At 40.3% G+C, this 22475-nt stretch overlaps 1 protein-coding gene across 1 annotated transcript; it reads right to left on the reverse strand.

Annotated features, from left to right (window-relative positions):
- Nucleotides 1-1020: 1020 nt before the first annotated feature.
- On the reverse strand, nucleotides 1021-21912 carry lrp13 (low-density lipoprotein receptor related-protein 13). Its single transcript, XM_034202001.1, is given in 24 exon segments — nucleotides 1021-1086; nucleotides 1173-1263; nucleotides 2587-2892; nucleotides 2945-3011; nucleotides 3729-3962; nucleotides 4609-4716; nucleotides 5094-5213; nucleotides 6830-6899; nucleotides 6901-7176; nucleotides 7849-8040; nucleotides 9391-9591; nucleotides 10120-10284; nucleotides 10869-11070; nucleotides 11796-11979; nucleotides 12521-12733; nucleotides 12979-13165; nucleotides 14276-14457; nucleotides 15189-15318; nucleotides 16499-16728; nucleotides 17425-17640; nucleotides 18544-18774; nucleotides 20161-20373; nucleotides 20686-20838; nucleotides 21797-21912. Coding segments are annotated over 24 exon segments (4053 nt in total). The 5' UTR covers nucleotides 21855-21912; the 3' UTR covers nucleotides 1021-1062.
- Between the last annotated feature and the right edge of the window lie 563 nt (nucleotides 21913-22475).

The following is a 22475-nucleotide window of genomic DNA, read 5'->3' on the forward strand; positions in this document are numbered from 1 at the left end:
TCAAGCCAATCAGAATCGAGCTGCCGCTATAGAGAGTGACACTGAGTATCTGCTCAGCTTTTGGAGCAAGTGAGAGCTAGTTAATATTTCGCTCTGCAGCTGGATGAGAGCACGGATGTAACAAATATTGGTATATATATATGAATATAAATATGTTTATTGGTAATATTACTGTTAATTATATATAATATTATTAAGGCATAAGTAGCTTTCAAAAATATATGAACCTATGATCCTGGATATCCATCCTGGATCATAGGTCCTGGATGGATATCCTCGTGGATTCGTCTTCCTGTTGTACACACGTGCATTTCCAAACATTTGGACTACCTATGTTGCAAATGTATTATCTTTTCAATTTACACACGGCATCTATTGCACGTCTGTCCGTCCTGGGAGAGGGATCCCTCCTCTGTTGCTCTCCCTGAGGTTTCTCCCATGTTCCCTTTAAACTGTGGGTTTTCTTCGGAAGTTTTTCCTTGTACGATGTGAGGGTCTAAGGACAGAGGGTCTAAGGACAGAGGGTGTCGTATTGTCATACTGATATTTTATACAAACTGTAAAGTCCACTGAGACAAATGTAACATGTGTGATATTGGGCTATATAAATAAACATTGATTGATATGTTAATTGTTCATATCCAAAATTATATAATATTATAAAGACAGAAATCACTTTAAAAATATGTTTACTGTTGATATTACTGTTTAATATTGTGTTGAGAATGTTTATAACAGAAGACACCATGAATGTAATGAATGACAAACAAAAGATACATTCAACACATTTTTAGAAGAATAACTGATAATTATTAATACAAATATATATTAAGAAAATGTGTTAAGCTGTATGATTAATTTGTCATATTTTCCATCATAATGTACTCATTTAAAAAAAAAAAAATTGCAATGGGTCCCCGCCAGAGGATAGTGCTATGGGGTACTTGGCATGGCAAAGTTTGGGAAACCCTGGTCTAACCGACAGTAAGCAACGCTGAAATAACTTCACAGGGAGCCGTGGAAAATGCAGACAGTTTATTTAAAATGTTACATGAATCAACCTCAGTCTACAGAAGACACCGCTTCCTGTGAAAAGAAAGAAACAAAAGTCAGACCGCCGTCCCACAGGAGCATCAACTGGGAATCAGATTATTTTAAGGAGTTTCTTTAACCTCGGGTTTGTCAGCGTCTGCACTTGGTGTTTCAGGTTTCTTCTCCAGGTCCGTCATGCTCGTCTCCTTCGCCGCTTCAGGGGTAGCTCTCCTGCAGGAGGAAAAACAAAATGCAGTGATTAGCTTCCTCTCACACACAGAGGTACAGGAAAACAGTCCTTCCTACTGCATTAACACTTTTCAACATCCAACATCTGGCTGGCAGAGAACTCACTGCTACATAGTTTGAGTTTCTCCTTCCTAGTTACCATGAAAAATCGGCAATTGTTTGTATATCTGTACATTATAGGCAAGGCTAGTTTATCTATATAGCACCTTTCAAAGTGCTTAACAAAAATGAAAGACATTAAGAAAATGGCATTTAAAAAACAGTCATTAAAAAAGCAAAGATAATAAAACAAACATTAAAAGACAAAATACACGAATAAAATTTGCAGTGTAAGATATGAACGTTCAATTAAAAGCAGCGGCAAAAAGAAAAGTCTTGAGCCTGGATTTAAAAGTATAGATCATAAGTATTATACTATTCTATGTATACAAGTATGTCTATGTTCCTGTAACGTAAGCATGTATTCCTGCAGTACTTTTTGTAGAACCTTTTAATTATCAATTGAGATCAATAAAGTATCTATCCATCTATACGTACGCATTAGTCATTTTCCTGGGTAAAGGATGCTTCGGTGTACCCTTTGCTAAAGGAGATAAGGAAACATTGAAGCTACTTCCCTTAGCATGTAGCCTTTATCACTTACAGGTCATTTAACTCATAAAGGAACTTTCCTAAGCAAAACAATTTTTTTTAAACCAGATCGTATGATTGAAATATCCGAAACCTAAAATCCTTGCCACGGTTAGCACGTTAGCATTTAGCTAAAAAATCCACCGTTGCCCAAGAACCATCTAAGAGACATTAGCATGGTTTAAAAACTGATTTGAAGGTATAACATTTCAACTACGGACTAAATCTATATGCAAGCGCCAACATACTTGTTTAGCAATTGTTGATTATTCCTAATCTTATCATTGTTGACGCCACAGTTATAATTCGTCACTTCCTCCAATTGTCACATGGTGTACTTTAAGGTATTTCGTCCACCTGTTGTGTGATGGACAAAGAGGGGGATTTGGTTCAGATACTTTGTTGACTCTACGGTCTTGCTGTAAATGGTTTCTTTATTCAAATTGGATGGAACAGGGACTTCAGTACGGACTCTTTATTAGGAACGAGTCACAATGAAGACCTAAACTTAGCCTCTTCATTTCATCTGAATGTCGTCGCTGTTTTAAGTTGAGATGTTTGATTAAACTAGTTTCTTTTACGCCCCTTGTATTGTGTTGAACACTTCTTTAATGATTCGTATGATGTTTTAATGCTTTTTTAAACGTTTTTTTCTTCAGTGCTTTTCAGACCAACCTGCCGTTCCCGCTCCTCTTCCTCTTCACCACCACCGCCATCACAGCAATGACCAAGACTCCCGCACAGACCCCCACAGCACCGTAGATCAGAGACCCCTGCATGGTCTGCAGCAGGCTGTCTTCACAGGCATCTCCGCTGTACATCATTGAACACTCGCATGTTGTTTTTCCTCCCGTCTCCACGCAGCGTCCGTTCCCACCGCAGAGTGTCTGGCTGCACTGCAGGCTGTCCAGGTGGACGCCGTGGACGTCTTCCTCCAGGGTGGAGTTCAGGTCCTCCGAGAGCGTAGGAAGAGGGGAGGGGACGAGGGGAGGGACGAGGGGAGGGACGAGGGGAGGGACGAGGGGAGGGACGAGGGGGAGGGGAGCTGACGGGAGAAGAAGAAAATACTTCTGCTCCAGACAGCTGCTTCAGACCGACACCTGGAAGAAGATGGATGGCAAAAGTACACACATCCTTTACTCAAGTAGAAGTACAGATACTCGAGTTTAAAAATACTCTGGTAGAAGTACTGACTAAACTTCTTTCCTCAAGTGAAAGTAAAGAGGCTTTGAAGTGTACTTCAGTAAAAAGTACCCATAACTAGCAGCTGTTTTAAAGAGTACCTGACTTCCCTTTATATTAATAGAACAATAATGTCATTGTTAGCTAATGAATGTTTCCATGCTGAACAACGGCAACATGACAACGTTTCCATTGGTCCCTCTTCTTTAGAGAAGACCAGGAAATGATGGATACACGGATCGTGTTCAAATCAATAGGCACGCAATGACTCTAAAGAATAATGATCACGCATCAAACACACATTCAGACTAAAGGAACCAGCTGTTTGGAAAATGAGAGAAGTAGAAAGTACAGGTATTTGTGTTCAACATGTAAGTAGAAAGTACAGGTATTTGAGTTCAACATGTAAGAAGTAGAAAGTACAGGTATTTGAGTTCAACATGTAAGAAGTAGAAAGTACAGGTATTTGAGTTCAACATGTAAGAAGTAGAAAGTTCAGGTATTTGGGTTCAAAATAAGTAAAAGTAAAAAGTCGTACAATTAGTGGAGTAAAGTACTGATACCAGAAAAATGTACTTAAGTACAGTAACAAAGTATTTGTACTCCACTACTTCCCACCTCTAATAAATACTCACAGTTCTCGTCCGAGTGGTCGAGACAGTCCACTCGTCCGTTACAGAACTTCTCCTCCGGCTGGCAGGAGAGCAGATCCAGACAGGAGCGGCTGCCGTTGGGACATCGCTGCGCCGGACTGCAGTGAGTGGAGTTCATCAGGACGTGATCATGAGCACAGACACATGTCCGACCCCCTGGGGTGGCGAGGCACAGCTGCTGGCAGTCTCCGTTGTTTTCTGAGCATCCGTTTGAGCCTGTGGACGATTGTCAGTCGTTAGAAAAACATCACTCGTCACCGGCTTGAGCTTCAATCTCAGGTTCCATGTATTTGTGATCCTCTCCAGAATGGAAGTAGTCATCACATACAGAGCATCAACTAGTTCCTGAACAGTGTCCTCCACATGCTGATATCCAAGAGAGGGAGTTACACGGTCACAAGATGGAGGAATAGATAGCAGTATTCAATGTTTACTTCAGATTAGCTCCACGTCAGAAATGAGCATGCTTGATGTCTCTCTCCATAGAGGCTGAATCATCATGTTAATCACATAGCTATCATCTGCCTCAAACAGTCCTGATGCTCTTCTAGGTAATCACACATCCTGTCATGTTCACAGCTACAGTTGGGATACCTTTGTTATCATGTTACTCTCAGATTGGAAGAGGACATTCAGTATTTTCCCAACATTAGTCAACTGGAGTGTGACTTTTACCACAAAACTATGAAAATGTGATTTTCTTGCTTGCTTTTATTTTTGTTACTGTACATTTGGAATTCAACATGTATATTTTCTTCTTTCTTTTAATTGTTATTGTACAATGCCATGTCTTTTTAGGCTGCTGCAACACAAACCTTTCCCAAATTGGGATCAATAAAGTACTTCTTATCTTATCGCGTACCCGTCTGACTGGACTTGCTGAACGCCTTTAAGCCGACCGCTTCCGTGCCGACTTCAAACCACAGCTTGATGTTCTGCTGCTCATCTCTGAACCAGAGCCTGGTCTTGTCTGCTGGAAAGGGTCAACACAAAGTCAGGTAGCTACATTAGAAAACAAGAGAATTGCTACCAATAGCTTGACCTTTTTGATGCATGAATTGTTTCCTGTGTCTTGAGCTACTGAGATAATGTAGAGTAGATTACGGTATAGTTAAGATATGAAACAGCATCTCCACTTCACACAAAATGTCAGTAGGTGTCATTTTTGATTCAGTAAGCTGTATATGCAAGCCATTTATTTCCATTTTGAGATGTTTACATTTAAGAATTGTTCTTTTCTACTAATTGAATATTACGTGCAATGCCTCGTTTTGTTTTATGCTGCTGCAACGAGAATGTTTTCCCAAATTAGGATTAATAAAGTAAATGTTATCTTAATCTCATTACCACTGAGAGTCATCCAGAGCAGCGTGTCGGCACTCAGGGTCACAGCAATCAGGCCCTCCTCCGTCTTCAGCTCTTTGTATCCAGACCCATCGAGCAGGGCAGAGCCGATGGACCCTAAACCTGCGAGAGAAACAGCTAGGTTACTGCTTACTTTAGACAACAGATTACAGCTTTATTCCATTTATCTTTCCCATACATAACTCCTTAAGAAAAAGGGAATCGTTTGGAGGTTTTGAACAGGGAGGTAATCAGTGTGTAGAAATGGGTCAAGATAAGCAATAAACTGCTGTGGATCAACTGAAGCAGCAGAAATTATTTAAGCCAGCTAAAAATAAGGTTACACTAGATTTTAATATTTGCAATGCTTGCGGTCACAAACCCCTTTTGAAGTGGTTATCCATGTTGTCTTTAAAGCCACCAGAAAACATTTTGACCTCTCAGTACAAAGGGGTTGCTTGTCTAACGCTGCCTCCATTGGTTAGTCCGTTTGTGTTATTGTGCAACCTTGGTAAACTCTAAACAAAGACTACAAACTAACTAACCCATTTAAGGAAGCGGTAAATGTCTGGCCGCATCTTAGAAGAAAGAAAAGTACTATACAGTGTAGTACATTGTTAAAATACTCCTTTTCAAATGTAAGTACTGCATTGACAATGGTTAAACATACTTTAAGTATAATGAGTAAAAAGAAAACTCAAACTGTAAAATAAGTGTTACAAGTTCAATATTTTCCTTTAAATGGTAGTAGAGTAGTGAATTAATTATATTATAAAAGCATCTTAAATTTGTAATTCAATGCTTTAGTAAATGTACTTAATTACTTTCCTACACTTCACAGCATCAGCTTGCTTAGCTTCCTTCTGGTATGCATGCATTTGTATCACCTTCACTACTCCCTGTAACAAGTTTCATCATTGCAACTGGTGAAATGTTCTCAACCAGCTTCTAAATAACAAATTATCCCTCCAAACAAAAGCTCCCAACTCTTCTAAAAACACGTGAAACCCTTGTACCTCGGGCTCAAAAAACATCCATCTCTCCAAAACATATATGAGCAGTCTATTAGTAGATGGGCTCAAAAAAGGGTGTCTGATCCTACCCACATTCTCCACCCAGACCTCCAGCTCTGCACTCATTCCTGCCTCTGTCCATTAAACTTCTTAACACTCACATGAAATATACTTTCACATGTTGCCCATGAACTTGTGTAACATGTCGCCATTGTCAGTATGTGCGTCTGTTTTGTGCTTGTGCAAACGGGGCATGAGTGATGATATGTGTATGTATTTTATTGTTTATTATGTACATGTATACAAGTTACTTTAACACCCCACACACTCAAATCCAGCACCAAACACTTTTTACGCTGCTATGGACAGTCTTGTCCCAATGTACATTTTCCAAAGATATTGAAGTAACTGTTATTTTGTATTGATTGTTGTACTTGTATTCATGTCTTAATGTGTGCATATGTATAAATGTCTGTTGATTGTGTAATATATATATATATATATATATATATATATATATATATATATATACACACACACATATATATATATATATATATATATCGGGATTGTGGGAAACGGTATTTCGATCTCTCTGTCTGTACACAAACTGAAAGATTGGCAATAAAGTTGACTTTGACAGAAGCTTCCAACTCTTCTGAATAACTAATTATCCCTCCAAACAAAAGCTTCACACTATTCTGAAACCACGTGAAGCCCTCTCACCGGTGTCGGCCCAGTAGATGGAGCCCCCGCTGCTGGAGAACACCAGAGACGTGGGCTGCTCGGCGTCTTTCCCACACGACTTTCCTCTGATCCCCGTCCATGTTGGAGCACTCCACCGTGGAGCCCTGCAGACCCAGGTTAGTGAAGCACACTATTCCAGTGGGAGGATGGAGGGCGATGGACCCCACCCGCCCAACACCTTCCTTCAGGAGGACCGCGGTGTGGGCCGCGGTGCTGGAGGTCACCTGCAGGCGGGGCTGCGTGGTGCTGCTCCAGAACACACTGCCTGTGATCCAGTCCACAGCCATGGCAGTGATGGAGCTACCCAGAAGCTTCAGGAACACGCCCTGAGAGGACAGGCAGAAGTGTGAGGATTGATTTGAAGGTCTCACCTATTCTATTTGTAGGCATACATTATACTCAGATATATAAAAAACATGTCTATGAAGTGTTTTGATCAAAATACCAAACAGATCACCCATTCTACACCGTAACAAATGTAGGCAGTAAATTACTGCATTTCCCACAGTAATTTGTAATACTGTACATTATGCTGCATTGTGGGAATATTATCCTTAGGTGGGAAATGTATACAGCACTTTAAAACTATACTGTAATGTTACTGTAACATTGTATTATCAGCAATATGTACTCCAAGTATAACAAGTAAATCATGCAGATAAATTGCCTCCAGGTATATATAATTATATTTGTAGATAATATTGTTGCATCAATGTTGCATTTAACTTTTTTAGAAAAATACAATTCTGGTTGACTTTTTTGTAAAATATTTAAATAATTTTAACTCTTGTGACTTAGTTAGTGCACTAGTTACATTTTTAGAGATGCATTTTATTAAAAGTAGCTGAAGCCGTTTAATAAATGGAGTAAAATTACATTGTTTCCCTTTTAAATGAAGTTAATTAGAAATATAAAGTAGCATAAAATGGAAATACTCAAAGTTTAAGAACCTCTAAATTGTACTTCAGGCCAGTATTCGAGTAAGTGTACTTCCCCACCTCTGAGGACAGGTCTAAGTCCTTGAGTTTGAAGGAGCTGAGGGAAGTCGTGGCATCGTCCGTCAGAAACAAAGTGTCGTCTCGGAGGGTGAAGTCCAAAATGGCCGCCTCGTTGACACTGGGCACCTGCAGGGCGACGTGTTCAGGCCAGCCCTTCAGATCTGATGAGGAGTGTCGGGACTGCAGGTAGATCTGGAGTAAAGACGAGAGAGTGGCATCAATGCATTTGCAAAAAATCTCCCAAATATAGGTACATTTAACTAAACACAACACATTTTGGCACGTTTCCACGGTTGGAACTTGATCCAATAAATTGCGTTGAGACGACAGATATTTGTCCTGGGAATACCTATCGATTATAACCTTTTCCTAGGTGTTTTATTTGTGGGAAACTGACATAACTCTTGTAAGAGTGCAGATCAACTCTTTTCAACGTATCGGTTCCTTAGAAGTTTGATACCATAATGGGTACACTCAGCTTTAGTACATAAATGTGCAAACTCCAGTGATGCCCCGCCCCTTAAAGCTTCTCTTCAATACATTTCCAGTCATATTGTATACATTTACATGAAGAGAATGTAGTCAGCATGTCCTTGTGTGAGCAATGTCACCTCAAACAGTGGGTATTCTCCACAGTAATGAGTATATGCAAGTCGCTTTGGATAAAAGATAATTGCCTTAATTCAACATCTTCAGTCTTTATAAGCTCATTATAACCTTTTCCACACCACTACATTATATATAAGCAGAGGTGGGAAGAAGTAGAGTACAAATACTTTGTTGCTGTACTTAAGTACATGTTTCTGGTATCAGTACTTTACTCCACTACTTCTTTTTCTGACGACTTTTTACATGTTAAACACAAATACCTGTACTTTCTACTTCTTACATGTTGAACTCAAATACCTGTACTTTCTACTTCTTACATGTTGAACACAAATACCTGTACTTTCTACTTCTTACATGTTGAACTCAAATACCTGTACTTTCTACTTCTTACATGTTGAACTCAAATACCTGTACTTTCTACTTCTTACATGTTGAACTCAAATACCTGTACTTTCTACTTCTTACATGTTGAACTCAAATACCTGTACTTTCTACTTCTTACATGTTGAACTCAAATACTTGTACTTTCTACTTCTCTCATTTTCCAAACAGCTGGTTCCTTTAGTCTGAATGTGTGTTTGGTGCGTGATCATTATTCTTTAGAGTCATTGCCTATTGATTTGAACACAATCCGTGTATCCATCATTTCCTGCTCTTCTCTAAAGAAGAGGGACCAATGGAAACGTTGTCATGTTGCCGTTGTTCAGCATGGAAACATTCATTAGCTAACAATGACATTATTGTTCTATTAATATAAAGGGAGGTCAGGTACTCTTTAAAGCAGCTGCTAGTTATGGGTACTTTTTACTGAAGTACATTTCAAAGCCTCTTTACTTTCACTTGAGTAAAGAAGTTTAGTCAGTACTTATAAACTGTACTTCTACTTGAGTAAAGGATACGTGTACTTTTGCCATCTCTGTATATAATAATCACCTGAGTGACGGTGGAGGGCGACAGCATCAACAGGAAGTCAGAGTCGACGAGGCTGGCGCAGGTCAGGCCGTCCTCAGCCAATAGGAGACGAGGGGGACATTTGCACACGGCTTTGGGCCCGGGGGCCAAAACACACATGTGGGAACAGACGATGTTTTCACAGGGACTCTCAAAGCCCGTCTGAAGCAACGGGTGGATGATCTGAAACAAACGGGAGAATATTAACACTTATAAGTCAGGCTGATACTTTGTGAACATGTGAGAGGAAACCAGCAGTGGTGGAAGAAGTACTAAGACCCGTTCCTTAAGTACAACTACTATTGTCTTAAAATACTCAATTTCAAGTAAAAGTCCTGATTTCAAAATGTTACTCAAGTGAAGGTACAAAAGTATTGAAATGTATTTAAAGTGCAGAACATTTAGAAGTACTTATTCTGCACAATAAAGTACAGAAGTGTATTATTAAGCCTACTTTAGCTACCGTTTCTTCATTATATGTAGTTTAATGTAATTTGGGGCAATTATAAAATAATGTTTAGTAGCATCACTGTTCATGTTTTATGGTTCAGATATACTCTGTTTATACCTTGTTTTTAATGATTTTCCTCATTTGGCATCGTCATACTCTGTTCAGCACTTTGGGCTGCGTCAAGCATATAAATAAAGTGTATTATAATACCAAACCCATCTTTCCCTGCGCCTAAACACCTTAAACTGTGAGCGTTATACCTTCACACTGAAAGGTTGGTTGATTGTCTTCAGGAGGACTTGTCGGTTTTTCCCAGAGTTTTTATTAGCAGCGAACACAACTCTCTTCTTAGCGTCAGACCAGTACAGCATGTCGTTAAAAATAGCCAGCGAGAACGGGTTGGTGGTCTCCTTCATCTGCAGGATCTGGAACATCACAGATTAAGAAACACACATTTATTATGCGACAGGAAGCTAAAGAGTGTGCTGTATTTACATTAAATTCCATCCATGCTCGAGCCATTTTGGACACTTTGAAGGGACATTTTAGTACTTCAGGGACAGTAGGACATTTAGCTTGATTGTTAATTTAAAGCGTATAAATCTATATATTTGCAACAGCCAATAATTTGTTGCAACCCAAAACTTAATATTTAAATAGACGACAACTAATAACTTGAAATGGCATGCATTTTAGAAACAGTTTCCTCAAAATAGTGATTAAAATAACTTCATTTTGGCATAAAATGTTAAAATAGTGTAGTTTTAATATTAAACAAGATATTTGCTCTGTAACATGCTTGTATTTCATTTGGTATTAAAATGTCTAGGGAGTATTTGTCTCAGTAACAAAAAAGGTATTCCGTTTCAATTAATGCCAAATTACTACATTATTGACAGATATTGCTCTGTTGGCGGCAACACCCTTTATGATGGATGCATACGAAAACTGAACTGAAAACTACTGCATTTAAGCCCGAAAACATCCTCTTCCATCCTAAATCTTTTACCCGGATGTCCTCTCCGTCCAGCGTGGCGGACCCGATGGCCCTCAGCCTCTCGTCGGTCCAGTAGACCCTCTCAGAGATCGGGTCCAGAGCCACGCCGCCCGGCCAGCCCAGACTGGAGTTCACCACGACTCTCCGCTCCGAACCGTCCATCCCCGAGCGCTCGATCTTCGGCACGTTACTGATCTCCGTCCAGAACATCAGCCTGGAGACATAAGGTGAAGGTTAGTGTATAGCACATTTTAACACAGAGGCCATTCAAAGTGCGTCACATAGGCAAACACATTAAAAACAAACAAACACTACATGCTGATATACACCTGAACATCAGCAGGAGAGGACTCTTTAAAGTAGAGACACTACATACTGATATACACCTGAACATCAGCAGGAGAGGACTCTTTAAAGTAGAGACACTACATACACCTGAACATCAGCAGGAGAGCACTCTTTAAAGTAGAGCCACTACATACTGATCTACACCTGAACATCAGCAGGAGAGGACTCTTTAAAGTAGAGACACTACATACACCTGAACATCAGCAGGAGAGGACTCTTTAAAGCAGAGACACTACATACTGATATACACCTGAACATCACCAGGAGAGGACTCTTTAAAGTAGAGACACTACATACTGATATACACCTGAACATCAGCAGGAGAGGACTCTTTAAAGTAGAGACTCTACATACTGATATACACCTGAACATCAGCAGGAGAGGACTCTTTAAAGTAGAGACACTACATACTGATATACACCTGAACATCAGCAGGAGAGGACTCTTTAAAGTAGAGACACTACATACTGATATACACCTGAACATCAGCAAGAGAGGACTCTTTAAAGTAGAGACACTACATACTGATATACACCTGAACATCAGCAGGAGAGGACTCTTTAAATCATATTTAATTAAAGTGTCACTGACCCTTTCTGAGGAAGCAGAGCCAGAGAGCGAGGCAGGTCCAGGTCTTCATCGAGGATCACGCTGTGGTCCGAGGACTTCACTGGTTCTGAGCTCAGTTTGATGGCAGAGATCTTTCCGCTCACTCCATCGATCCAGTACAGGTTCCTGCCGAGCCAGTCCACCGCCACCGAGTCCGTACGCAGCCCTGCAGGAAACAAAAGTACTGCGTCTGAATACATTTAGAGGTACTTTACTCAAGTATAACATTTACTGCCCTTATACTTCGACATCTCAGAGGCACACATTGCTCTTTTCCTGCACTACATGCATTTACATACCTTCAGTTGATTTGTTTGAGAATGTTTTGGTTTTTCATATTAACAAAAACCTCAAACGTACAGAAATAAAAAGTACACCAAAAAAAAAACATTTAAAACTTTTGACATTTTTAAGTGTGCGTAAAAAGTGTCAATAAAAGAAAAAACTAAAGTAAGAGTACTTCAACAAATCAACTAAAGGTATGCTCTGTGGATTTTGTGAAAAAAGTACACAAATATGTCTAACAATGTCAGAAAACTGTTTTTCCAAACCATATTTTCCTCTGGAAAGAAGTGCATGAAAAAAGTCTAAATAAAAGAAAATACTCAATTAAAATAACTTCAGAGTCCTACATTTCCTACGGTCCTCGAGTAAATGCATTTATTGAATTGAACCCACCTTTAATGAGTTACAATTATTGCCCCCACCTTTGATGAGGGTCCCGCTGGTCTTATGGTCCAGGGAGGACCACTGGATGCCCTCTGTGTCCAGGCTGACCCACAGGACCCTCTGCTGCCTCCAGTCGTAGTCCAGAGACAGGATGGCCTTCTGGGCCGACAAGGACAAGATGTCCAGACCTCCGCTGCGCAGACCGTACAGGAAGATGTCCGTGTGCACCGAGGCCAGGAGGAAGGGCTCACCTGAGGGGGAGGATTCAAAGGTGTTATTGTCATATGCATAAATTATGGAGATGTTCTGCTTTTCTTTGTTTATCATCATATTAAAAAGTAAATATCTTTGGGTTTTGGTCTTAGAACTCAAAATGAATAACTTTTCAAAACTAGGATGGAGATTTTACACAATTTTCTTACATTTTATACCAACTGATAATGAAAATACTTGTGAGTTAGAGCCAGGATGTATTCTGACAAAGGACTTGAGTTACCGGTGATCTTGCAGTGGTGTCCTCCGGCCTCCATGATGTACCCCTGCTCACAGTCACATCTGTATGACCCCTCAGTGTTGATGCACAGCTGGCTGCAGACGGGCGGGCTGCTGGACTCGCACTCGTCCACATCAGAGCAGCTCAGAGCGTCCGGAAGGAGCCTGAAGCCCAACGAGCAGCCGCAACGCTGAGAGAGAAGGTTCAGACAGGAGAGGGAACATTACACACAGACAATAAGTGACAGACCATAGCGCCGATGCTCCCTTTTTACACCAGTGTTTATGCAAGATACTTCACCTTAATTGCTCAGATTCTACTGCATTTAAATCCCTGGTTAGCAAGACAGACTTTAAAGTGAGACACTGCAGGTAAAAATCATAATTTATTCATGCACTGATCAGTTTTGAATCCATTTTGCTTCCTTATACTGCTTTAAGGCACTTGATAATCTACTCATCATCTGTGCCCCTTATATTTTCTTATGCATGTACTGTGTGTGTTTAATGTGCTTTTCTTATGCATGTGGCAGGGGAGGCAACATTTACAAATAAAACCCTCACAAAAATGTAGTTTCTTTCCAAGTTATGGAAAGATGCAAGGAGATACAACTAATCTACCAACTGTCTTTGCCTATTGGCTCTTATCTGCCTATGCTTGGGTGTCTCTTGGTATTAATGTGCTTTTAATATGGGCTGCAGAGAGAGACACGCGTCAGACAGGAGAGAGGCAACATTACACACATTATAAAAACCTGGCAAAAATGTAGTTCTTCCAAGTTATGGAAATATGCAAAAAGATACAACTACTAGTCTGCCAATCAACGGTCTTTGCCTTTTGGCTCTTATCTGTGCCCATGCTTGTGCTCTCGTGTTAGTATGAATGTGCTTTTAGGGTTAAAAGAAATCCCTCAAAACTCACCTTTTCACTCTTCGCTTCAACTCCTGATCCACTAACCCCTCGCCCTTATTCCACCTAGTTTAGCACTTTAGTTGTAATTTCTTTACTTGCTGGTAAAGCGCTTTGCAATTTTGCACGTGTGTGTTTTAATATGGGCTGAAACTTTGCACTTATGTATTTTAATGTTGTCTATGCAATTTGTGTGCATCGTCCCTTTTTGAATGAACAAATACATATATACACGCATCCCAATTCTCCTTTGATTCAAATATGTCCAAAAATTACACGTGGACTTTGAACTCAACTAATGCAACGTGGACCTTTATGTTCGTGTAATGCATTTTCACACATTTAATAAATGAATACCTCACGGTTATATTAAAAACCACATGTTGCTCACCGGTCCCTGCGGCGTGCTGAAACAGATCTGAGAGCAGCGCCGCGTGTCCTCGCAGAGAGAGCTGCAGCTGCCGCCCTCGTCTGATCCGTCGGCGCAGTTAGTGACATTGTTACACACCAGAGACCAGGACACACAGCCCTGACTGCCACAGGCGAACTGGTGGGAGGGGCACCACACCTCACCTGGCACACACAAGCACATTAGGGTTTAACACAGACAGGTTTTTTAGATACTTTTTGGAATACAAATTCTAGGAAAAACATTCATTAAAAACTGAGCAAAGAACAACGTACTGCAGGCTGGCAGAATAAACTGTCACCATCCTATTCCAGCTTGTTCTGATTTCTATTCCTTAAGTGTTGTAAGGCTGTTAAGGCCTTATTGTTTGAATATGCTTTATAAATAAACTTGTCCTGGCATTTTGGCATTACCCTGAAAGTGTTTCATTACTGGCATAAGTTGCCTCTTGTCTTGTCGTTTGCACACTATACTAATATCCGACAATTACTTTAAAAAATATTTAAAAAAAAGGTACGCCAAGTTTTGAAATAACAAAACTATTTACTTAATGTCAAGCAATCAACGTCTTGTCCATTTCTTTTATAACTCATTTCTTTTGCACTCTTAATGCTTTTATTGTTTTTCAAAATATTGAAATATGCAGTTTAAAATAAACTTTACTTGCATTTCGATTACGTTTTACCGTGAAAGTGTTACACCTTGGATTCAAGTTTTGTTCCCCTGTTTGCACACCATACTTATATTACAGATCACTTTTGGGCATTTTTTACTATATTGAGATTTTTTTTTAAACAAATCCTTGACAGAAAACAGGAGGATAGATGAAAAGGAAAAAAGACAAGTACGATGCTAAAAGAATGCAATTGAAGTTTTTACAAGACATAAAACTCACATTCTCTCTCGTCGCTGCCGTCGTCGCAGTCCTTCATGCCGTCACACCTCCAGGAGGAAGGGGTGCACTTCGTCTTGGATTTACACGACCACTGAAACTCCCCACAGATCTCCGGAGACACCGGACAGTCCTGCAGAGGAAACATTCATTTACTGTCAATCATTCAAACTCTGGATGTGGGAACTGAGGCTAAACCGAGGACACAGACTTCGATCCTTTACTTGAGTAAAAGTAGAAATACTTTGTTCTGAAAATACTTCATTACAAGTTAAAGTCCTGATTTCAAAATGTTACTTAAGTTATAGTACATGAGTATTATCAGCTAATTGTACTTCAAGTAAAGTACTCTGTAAAGTATACTGGATATTTTTGTAGTATGTCAATGTGGATAAATCCTAGATACTTGAAATATTGTGAAGATCAGTAGTAAAGTACTGCATTATAATACCATATCATGGTCCTGTATGAAGTAACAAATGTAGTCGAGTAAAAACTACAATTAATGCTCCAAAGTGTTGTAGAGTAGAAGTATACAGAAGCATATACTGGACATCCTCAGGTACAAGTATGACAAAATGGTACTCAAGTATGATACATGTACCGTTACTTTCCATCACTGAAAATATGACACAACAGTAATCTAAAAGTCCGTACAGTGTTGATTTACAGATGTTGAACGCTAGATTTCCACAGGCATGACAACACATATGATAAAACCAGTAAACATGGTCCTCTACAACAGAAGTGTACTTTAAGGCTTGTTTTACTCCAACATGAACCTTTAGCATCTGACCTGAAGCCTGACGCGTGCCATGCTGTGAAAGCACGTTGAGCTGCACCTGGCGTATGAAGAGGGATATCCAAATCAAGCTTCATCATCAATGTTCATATTTTGTTACGGTACTTTTGTTTTTCAACATGTATATTTTATTTTTTATTTCTATTTGAGATTTTTACATTTGGATTGTTTATTTCTTGTATTTTAACTTCTCTTATGTACACAGCCATGTCTTTTTATGCTGCTGCAACGCAAACATGTCCCACATCTAGATCAGTAAAGCACTTCTTTACCATCATCCTCACCTGAACTTTTGAAACTTCTTCCATAACATTCATCTGGCTGCAACTTACAAATTATTTATCCAATACGTCATATTCCAATCACTTGTATATAGACCCTTATTGCACAATTTCAATGTTTGTTTTATTGTGTTGCCCTGCTGGAGGAGCCTGTGACCTAAGATGTTCATCGACACAACCACACTGTAGCTATGTTCGCATGACAAACAAAAGCCTTGAGCCATCCCCACCTTCTCGTCGGAGCCGTCCTTGCAGTCCAGGTCTCCGTCACAGATCCACTCCTCCACCAGGCACTCCTTGCTGATGGGGCAGTGGTGCTTGGTGCTGCAGACGGGGGGGGAGACGCAGCTCTCTTCATCCGACCGGTCCCCGCAGTCCGGGTGTCCGTCACACAACATCTGAGCCGACACACACTGCCCACTGGAGCAGGTGAAGTCTGTGGGACTGCAGCCTTCATTCACTGCAGATCAAAACAGGTGATCAGTACCATACGATCATACTTTGATGGTCAGATCAAGTCTGAAATGTGACTTGCATCACAGCAGCTCCGTGTGTAACATCAACAGACAGATATGAAGACAATACATGAAAAACAAACATTTAACATAACAGCAGAATCACAGAGAGAACCTGCTCAGAGCCTTCAGCGTGCATCTGATCTGGGATCAGCTCTGTGTTTACTGAGAGGATTGACTGGAGCACAAAGGATGCTTCAGTGTTTGAATGTCACATTTACTCTTGTACAAGTTTGAGATACTTGTGTCCATTATTTAAGATGGACCTGTTTTTATCCCCTTAGGGACATTCAGGCGTTTATAGCAGCAACAGGGTCAGAGTGTTCTCTAAAGAAGAGGGACCAATGGAAACGTTGTCATGTTGCCGTTGTTCAGCATGGAAACATTCATTAGCTAACAATGACATTATTGTTCTATTAATATAAAGGGAGGTCAGGTACTCTTTAAAACAGCTGCTAGTTATGGGTACTTTACTTACGTACATTTCAAAGCCTCTTTACTTTCACTTGAGTAAAGAAGTTTAGTCAGTACTTCTACTTTCACCAGAGTATCTTTAAACACGAGTATCTGTACTACTACTTGAGTAAAGGATGTGTACTTCTGCCATCTCTGATAATGATGAATATATGAAGTGTTTGTACCGCAGTTGTCCTCGTCGGTCCCGTCCACGCAGTCCCTCTCTCCGTCACACAGGAAGCTGCTGGGGAGGCAGCTGTTGTTGTCGTCACACTGGTGTTTGCATCCGTCCGTCTGACGGGTGCAGCTCATCTCATCGGACCGGTCCTGACACTGAGACACGCCGTCACACACCTGGCTCAGAGGGACGCACTTCTTGCCGTGAGCGCACTGGAACTGATCTGCAGAGAAGGAGACATGAACACACCAATCACAGTGCTGCAAGGTGTGTAAAGTGCTCCAAGATTGAGTGGATTCTACATTATTCTTGTGAACATCCACCACATATCTGGCTTCTCCCATAGAAACCATTCTGTTATACATATTGCTACTTGTTTAAATTAACTAACCGGGATTTGCTATTGTACAATTATTTGCAGTGAGAAGAGAACTAATAATATGGTAGACAGGTGGTTGTTTTGGAATAGTATTAACAATCATGTGCCCATCAGGTAGAGGCACCTAAAGTGGCTTAACAATGCAACTGGAAAAGACGAAGGAAACAAACGACCACATTGAAGAGAGGGGAAACACAACTAGACAGAGACTCAACTCTGTACAATAGCTGCCCACTAGGATGAGTTAAATGCAACACATTTCGCTGTGTGCTCTGCATGTGTGACCATTAGAGCAGGTTTCATCTATCTGTTCTATCCATCTATAACTTCAGACTCAAATATGTATACAATTCATTTCAACAGTTACTTACCTGTATATCATCTTTAATTGTATTAATCTTGTGTGAATCTGTGCTATTTTTTCGATTTCACTCTGTTGCTGCTTGAACTCCTGAATTTCCCCACAGGGATAAATAAAGGTCGATCTTATCTTTGATAAAAAGGGGGAAACTAAAAAGAGACACAACGTAACCAAAGAAAAGTGAAAACATGTTCACAAAGTGGAAAATGGGCACTAAGACACAGAAGAGCAAACAGACTCAAATCCTATAAAGTCATGCATTTAGCTTCGCTGTGGGAGAGGCTGCATTTTATATTGATGTGCAGTCCCTTTAAAGTCCACCAGAGGGAAGTAGAGTATCATATTAAACCCACACACGCCAACACCACAGACTAAGGAGCACCTACCTGCTTCACATGCTGAGGAGCACTCTTCCTCGTCAGAGCCGTCGGAGCAGTCTACCTCTCCGTCACACACATGTTTATAGAGCACACACTGCTTCAGGTCCACGCAGGGTCTGAAGCCCAGAGCACACTTTATGGGGGTCGAAGGGCCGGAGGAGGGTGCAGGGGTCGGGGTGGGGAGGGTCCCTTCATCCGATTCAGAGTCGTCTTCCTCTGGGTCCTCTAGTGAGGAAACTATAAACAAGAATTAAAGGTCAGCTATTATGCAAAATCCAATTGTTCATGTCTCTTCTACATCAACATGTGTCCCCTCTTCTTCATGTCTCTTCTACATCAACATGTGTCCCCTCTTCTTCATGTCTCTTCTACATCAACATGTGTCCCCTCTTCTTCATGTCTCTTCTTTATCAACATGTGTCCCCTCTTCTTCATGTCTCTTCTACATCAACATGTGTCCTCTCTTCTCATGTCTCTTCTACATCAACATGTGTCCCCTCTTCTTCATGTCTCTTCTACATCAACATGTGTCCCCTCTTCTTCATGTCTCTTCTACATCAACATGTGTCCCCTCTTCTTCACGTCTCTTCTACATCAACATGTGTCCCCTCTTCTTCATGTCTCTTCTACATCACCATGTGTCCCCTCTTCTCCATGTCTCTTCTACATCAACATGTGTCCCCTCTTCTTCATGTCTCTTCTACATCAACATGTGTCCCCTCTTCTCCATGTCTCTTCTACATCAACATGTGTCCCCTCTTCTTCATGTCTCTTCTACATCAACATGTGTCCCCTCTTCTTCATGTCTCTTCTACATCAACATGTGTCCCCTCTTCTTCATGTCTCTTCTACATAAACATGTGTCCCCTCTTCTTCATGTCTCTTCTACATCAACATGTGTCCCCTCTTCTTCATCAACATGTGTCCCCTCTTCTTCATCAACATGTGTCCCCTCTTCTTCATGTCTCTTCTACATCAACATGTGTCCCCTCTTCTCCATGTCTCTTCTACATCAACATGTGTCCCCTCTTCCACATCAACATGTGTCCCCTCTTCTTCATGTCTCTTCTACATCAGCATGTGTCCCCTCTTCTACATCAGCATGTGTCCCCTCTTCTACATCAGCATGTGTCCCCTCTTCTCCTTGTCTCTTCTACATCAACATGTGTCCCCTCTTCTTCATGTCTCTTCTACATCAACATGTGTCCCCTCTTCTACATCAGCATGTGTCCCCTCTTCTTCATCAACATGTGTCCCCTCTTCTCCTTGTCTCTTCTACATCAACATGTGTCCCCTCTTCTTCATGTCTCTTCTACATCAACATGTGTCCCCTCTGTGGAAAGAGACTCTGAAAGTCTCAGGAAAAAAGATTCTCTCTCTTTTTGTCCTGATCCATTTCTATAAAAACCTGTCTGAAAATGAGCTGATTAGATTTTGGCCACTTTATGATGTCATAACGATGTTTTGGCTTGTGTAACCACCAGAACTATTTATACAATTACGCTGATTATTATTTTTTAAAGTCATAATATATGTCGACAAGTCATAATGTAGTGTGTTTTATGTCCTTAAAAAGTTGATTGATCCCATTAATTAATATGTGTCAGTGTTTCTTCCCCCCACCGCAGTTGTCCTCGTCGGTCCCGTCCACGCAGTCCCTCTCCCCGTCGCAGAGGAAGGTTCTCGGTAAGCAGCGGCTCTCGTCGCACCGGTGGTAGCAGCCCTCGCTCCCCTCTGGGCAGAGCAGCTCATCGGACCGGTCCAGACACTGAGGCACCCCGTCACACAGCTGCTGCTTCTCGATGCACTTCTTCCCGTGAGCACACTGGAACTGATCTGTAGGAGACTCGCCCAATGAGACAAGGATTTGACCAAAACTAAAAGTGCACAATTTCAAATTTGGGCACCATCCAAAACAATGGAGGCCTTTTGTTTTACTAATCCGTTTTTTTAACATCAGAAGCAGTAGGCCTACACTTTTAAAACGGAGTGAGCAGCTTGAACACTGATCTCAACAACAAACCTATTTTTTTAGTCAGAGCAGAATTCCTATAGTCTCAATAAATGTGATTTCTAACCATTTCAAGTCATTCACAGAACTGTAAGGAAGCATCCTCTGTATAAAGCTTCAGGAAACATTAGCGGTACCTTCGCTGCATGCTGTTGCACAGTCGTCTTCATCAGAGCCGTCCTTGCAGTCAGGCTCTCCGTCACACACATGTTGGTAGGAAACACACTCGGAGGCGTCTCCGCACAGCTTAGAGCCGAGGACACATTTCAGAGGGCTGCTTCCTGCAGACACTGTTCAAAGAGACACAAACACATCAGAAGAATCAGAAACCATCTAAACGTCCCACATTTTGCACTAGAAAATCTCATTGTCTATTTCTGTATTAGGACAATAAACGCTTTCTATCCATCTATCTTCAGCAGGGACAGCACCTGTTAATCAAATATACATCATGTGAACAAACAAGTAGCATTATGAGAACATAAGTGTGAAGTGAAGATATACAAGTGGTTAAGAAGCAGCAAATATACCATTAATAAATTGTAAAAACATACTGCATTTAGTGTTGTCATTATTTTATTTGTAAACTATTGTATTTTTTAAATGTTTAATTGACTTGTTTATTATTATGAACACTTAGCTAGTGCTGGGGAATTCCCACAAAAAAAAAGTTTCACTCCAGCAAAGATACCTATAGTAAACAGAAAAATAAATAGGTAGCATTATGAGTCTGCAAGTAAACATAAAAAGGGGTTAGGTAGCAGCTAATATAGCATCTATACATTGAAATAAAAAAGTGTATGTAGCACAAAGTATTGTAATTTATTTTAAATCAATCTTTATAAAACAAAAGGTTTCACACCAGACCAATGATACAAGCTGAAAAGTACACATTCATGGTATAGCAAATACAAATAAGTAGCATTATGAGAAAGTAAGCACCTACAAGTAGTTTAAAGTAAATGCATCTATAAAAACCTTGCCAGTGATGGGAACGTTACTTTAATTGCTTTCCAAACAACTAAAATCTAGTTCAACTAAAAAGGTTGAATCAAAATCCAAAAAGTACACATGGTAAAAAATACATTAGTACAGCATTATGAGAGAAAGCGAACATATACAAGTAGTCCATTGCTGTGGAAAAGTTGACATTGCACCCAGTAGTGTTCACTCAATCTGAGTAACATCACTCTGAATAAATTAACGTGTAAAAGCCTCATCAGGATACAAACCGTTGTGGCAACTCACCTTGCAGGGATCCTGACAGCTGCAATAAGACTGCACACAGAAGCAAACCTCCACCCATCGCCACAGATCAGATCAAGCAGACCAAGTGATGCCAGAAGCTAAAGGGTATCATTTTTATAATGACACCAGGTGAGACCTAATCATACCTGATTAAACACCTGAGGGAGGGGCGGGGCTATTGAGTGTTCCCATGTTATCCTGAGCGGCTGTATGTAACACATAAACAAGTAGTAAAGACATCGTTAAATAAAAAACAGCTATACTTAATTGTGATATTGTTGATTTGATTGGGGTGATTATGTGTAAGGAATTTAAATAATAACTCAATATCCTGTGGAAATACTGTTTAAAATGTCTGCAGTGTTCTGAATATGGCCTTAACCTAGTAAGATAAAAAGGTAAACAATTAAACAATAAATGTCACAATAAGAAATATGTATTTATTATAAAACATTCAAATGTAGGCTACAAACATGTCAGACATGCAATCAGCCGCGCAAAATAAGTAAATGACTAAAATAAGGATGAATACACGTTCTAAATAGTAATGTAAAATCAACAAGTTCACCATGAATTCCAAAATAAGTTATATGAACAATAATGATTGTCAAGGCTATCAGCCAATAGCCAGAGTCTGTCTTCTTGTAATCATCCAATCAGATTCTGAGTAGGAGGGATT

Source organism: Gymnodraco acuticeps, unplaced genomic scaffold, assembly GCF_902827175.1.
Source record: "Gymnodraco acuticeps unplaced genomic scaffold, fGymAcu1.1, whole genome shotgun sequence".
NCBI classification, from domain to species: domain Eukaryota; kingdom Metazoa; phylum Chordata; class Actinopteri; order Perciformes; family Bathydraconidae; genus Gymnodraco; species Gymnodraco acuticeps.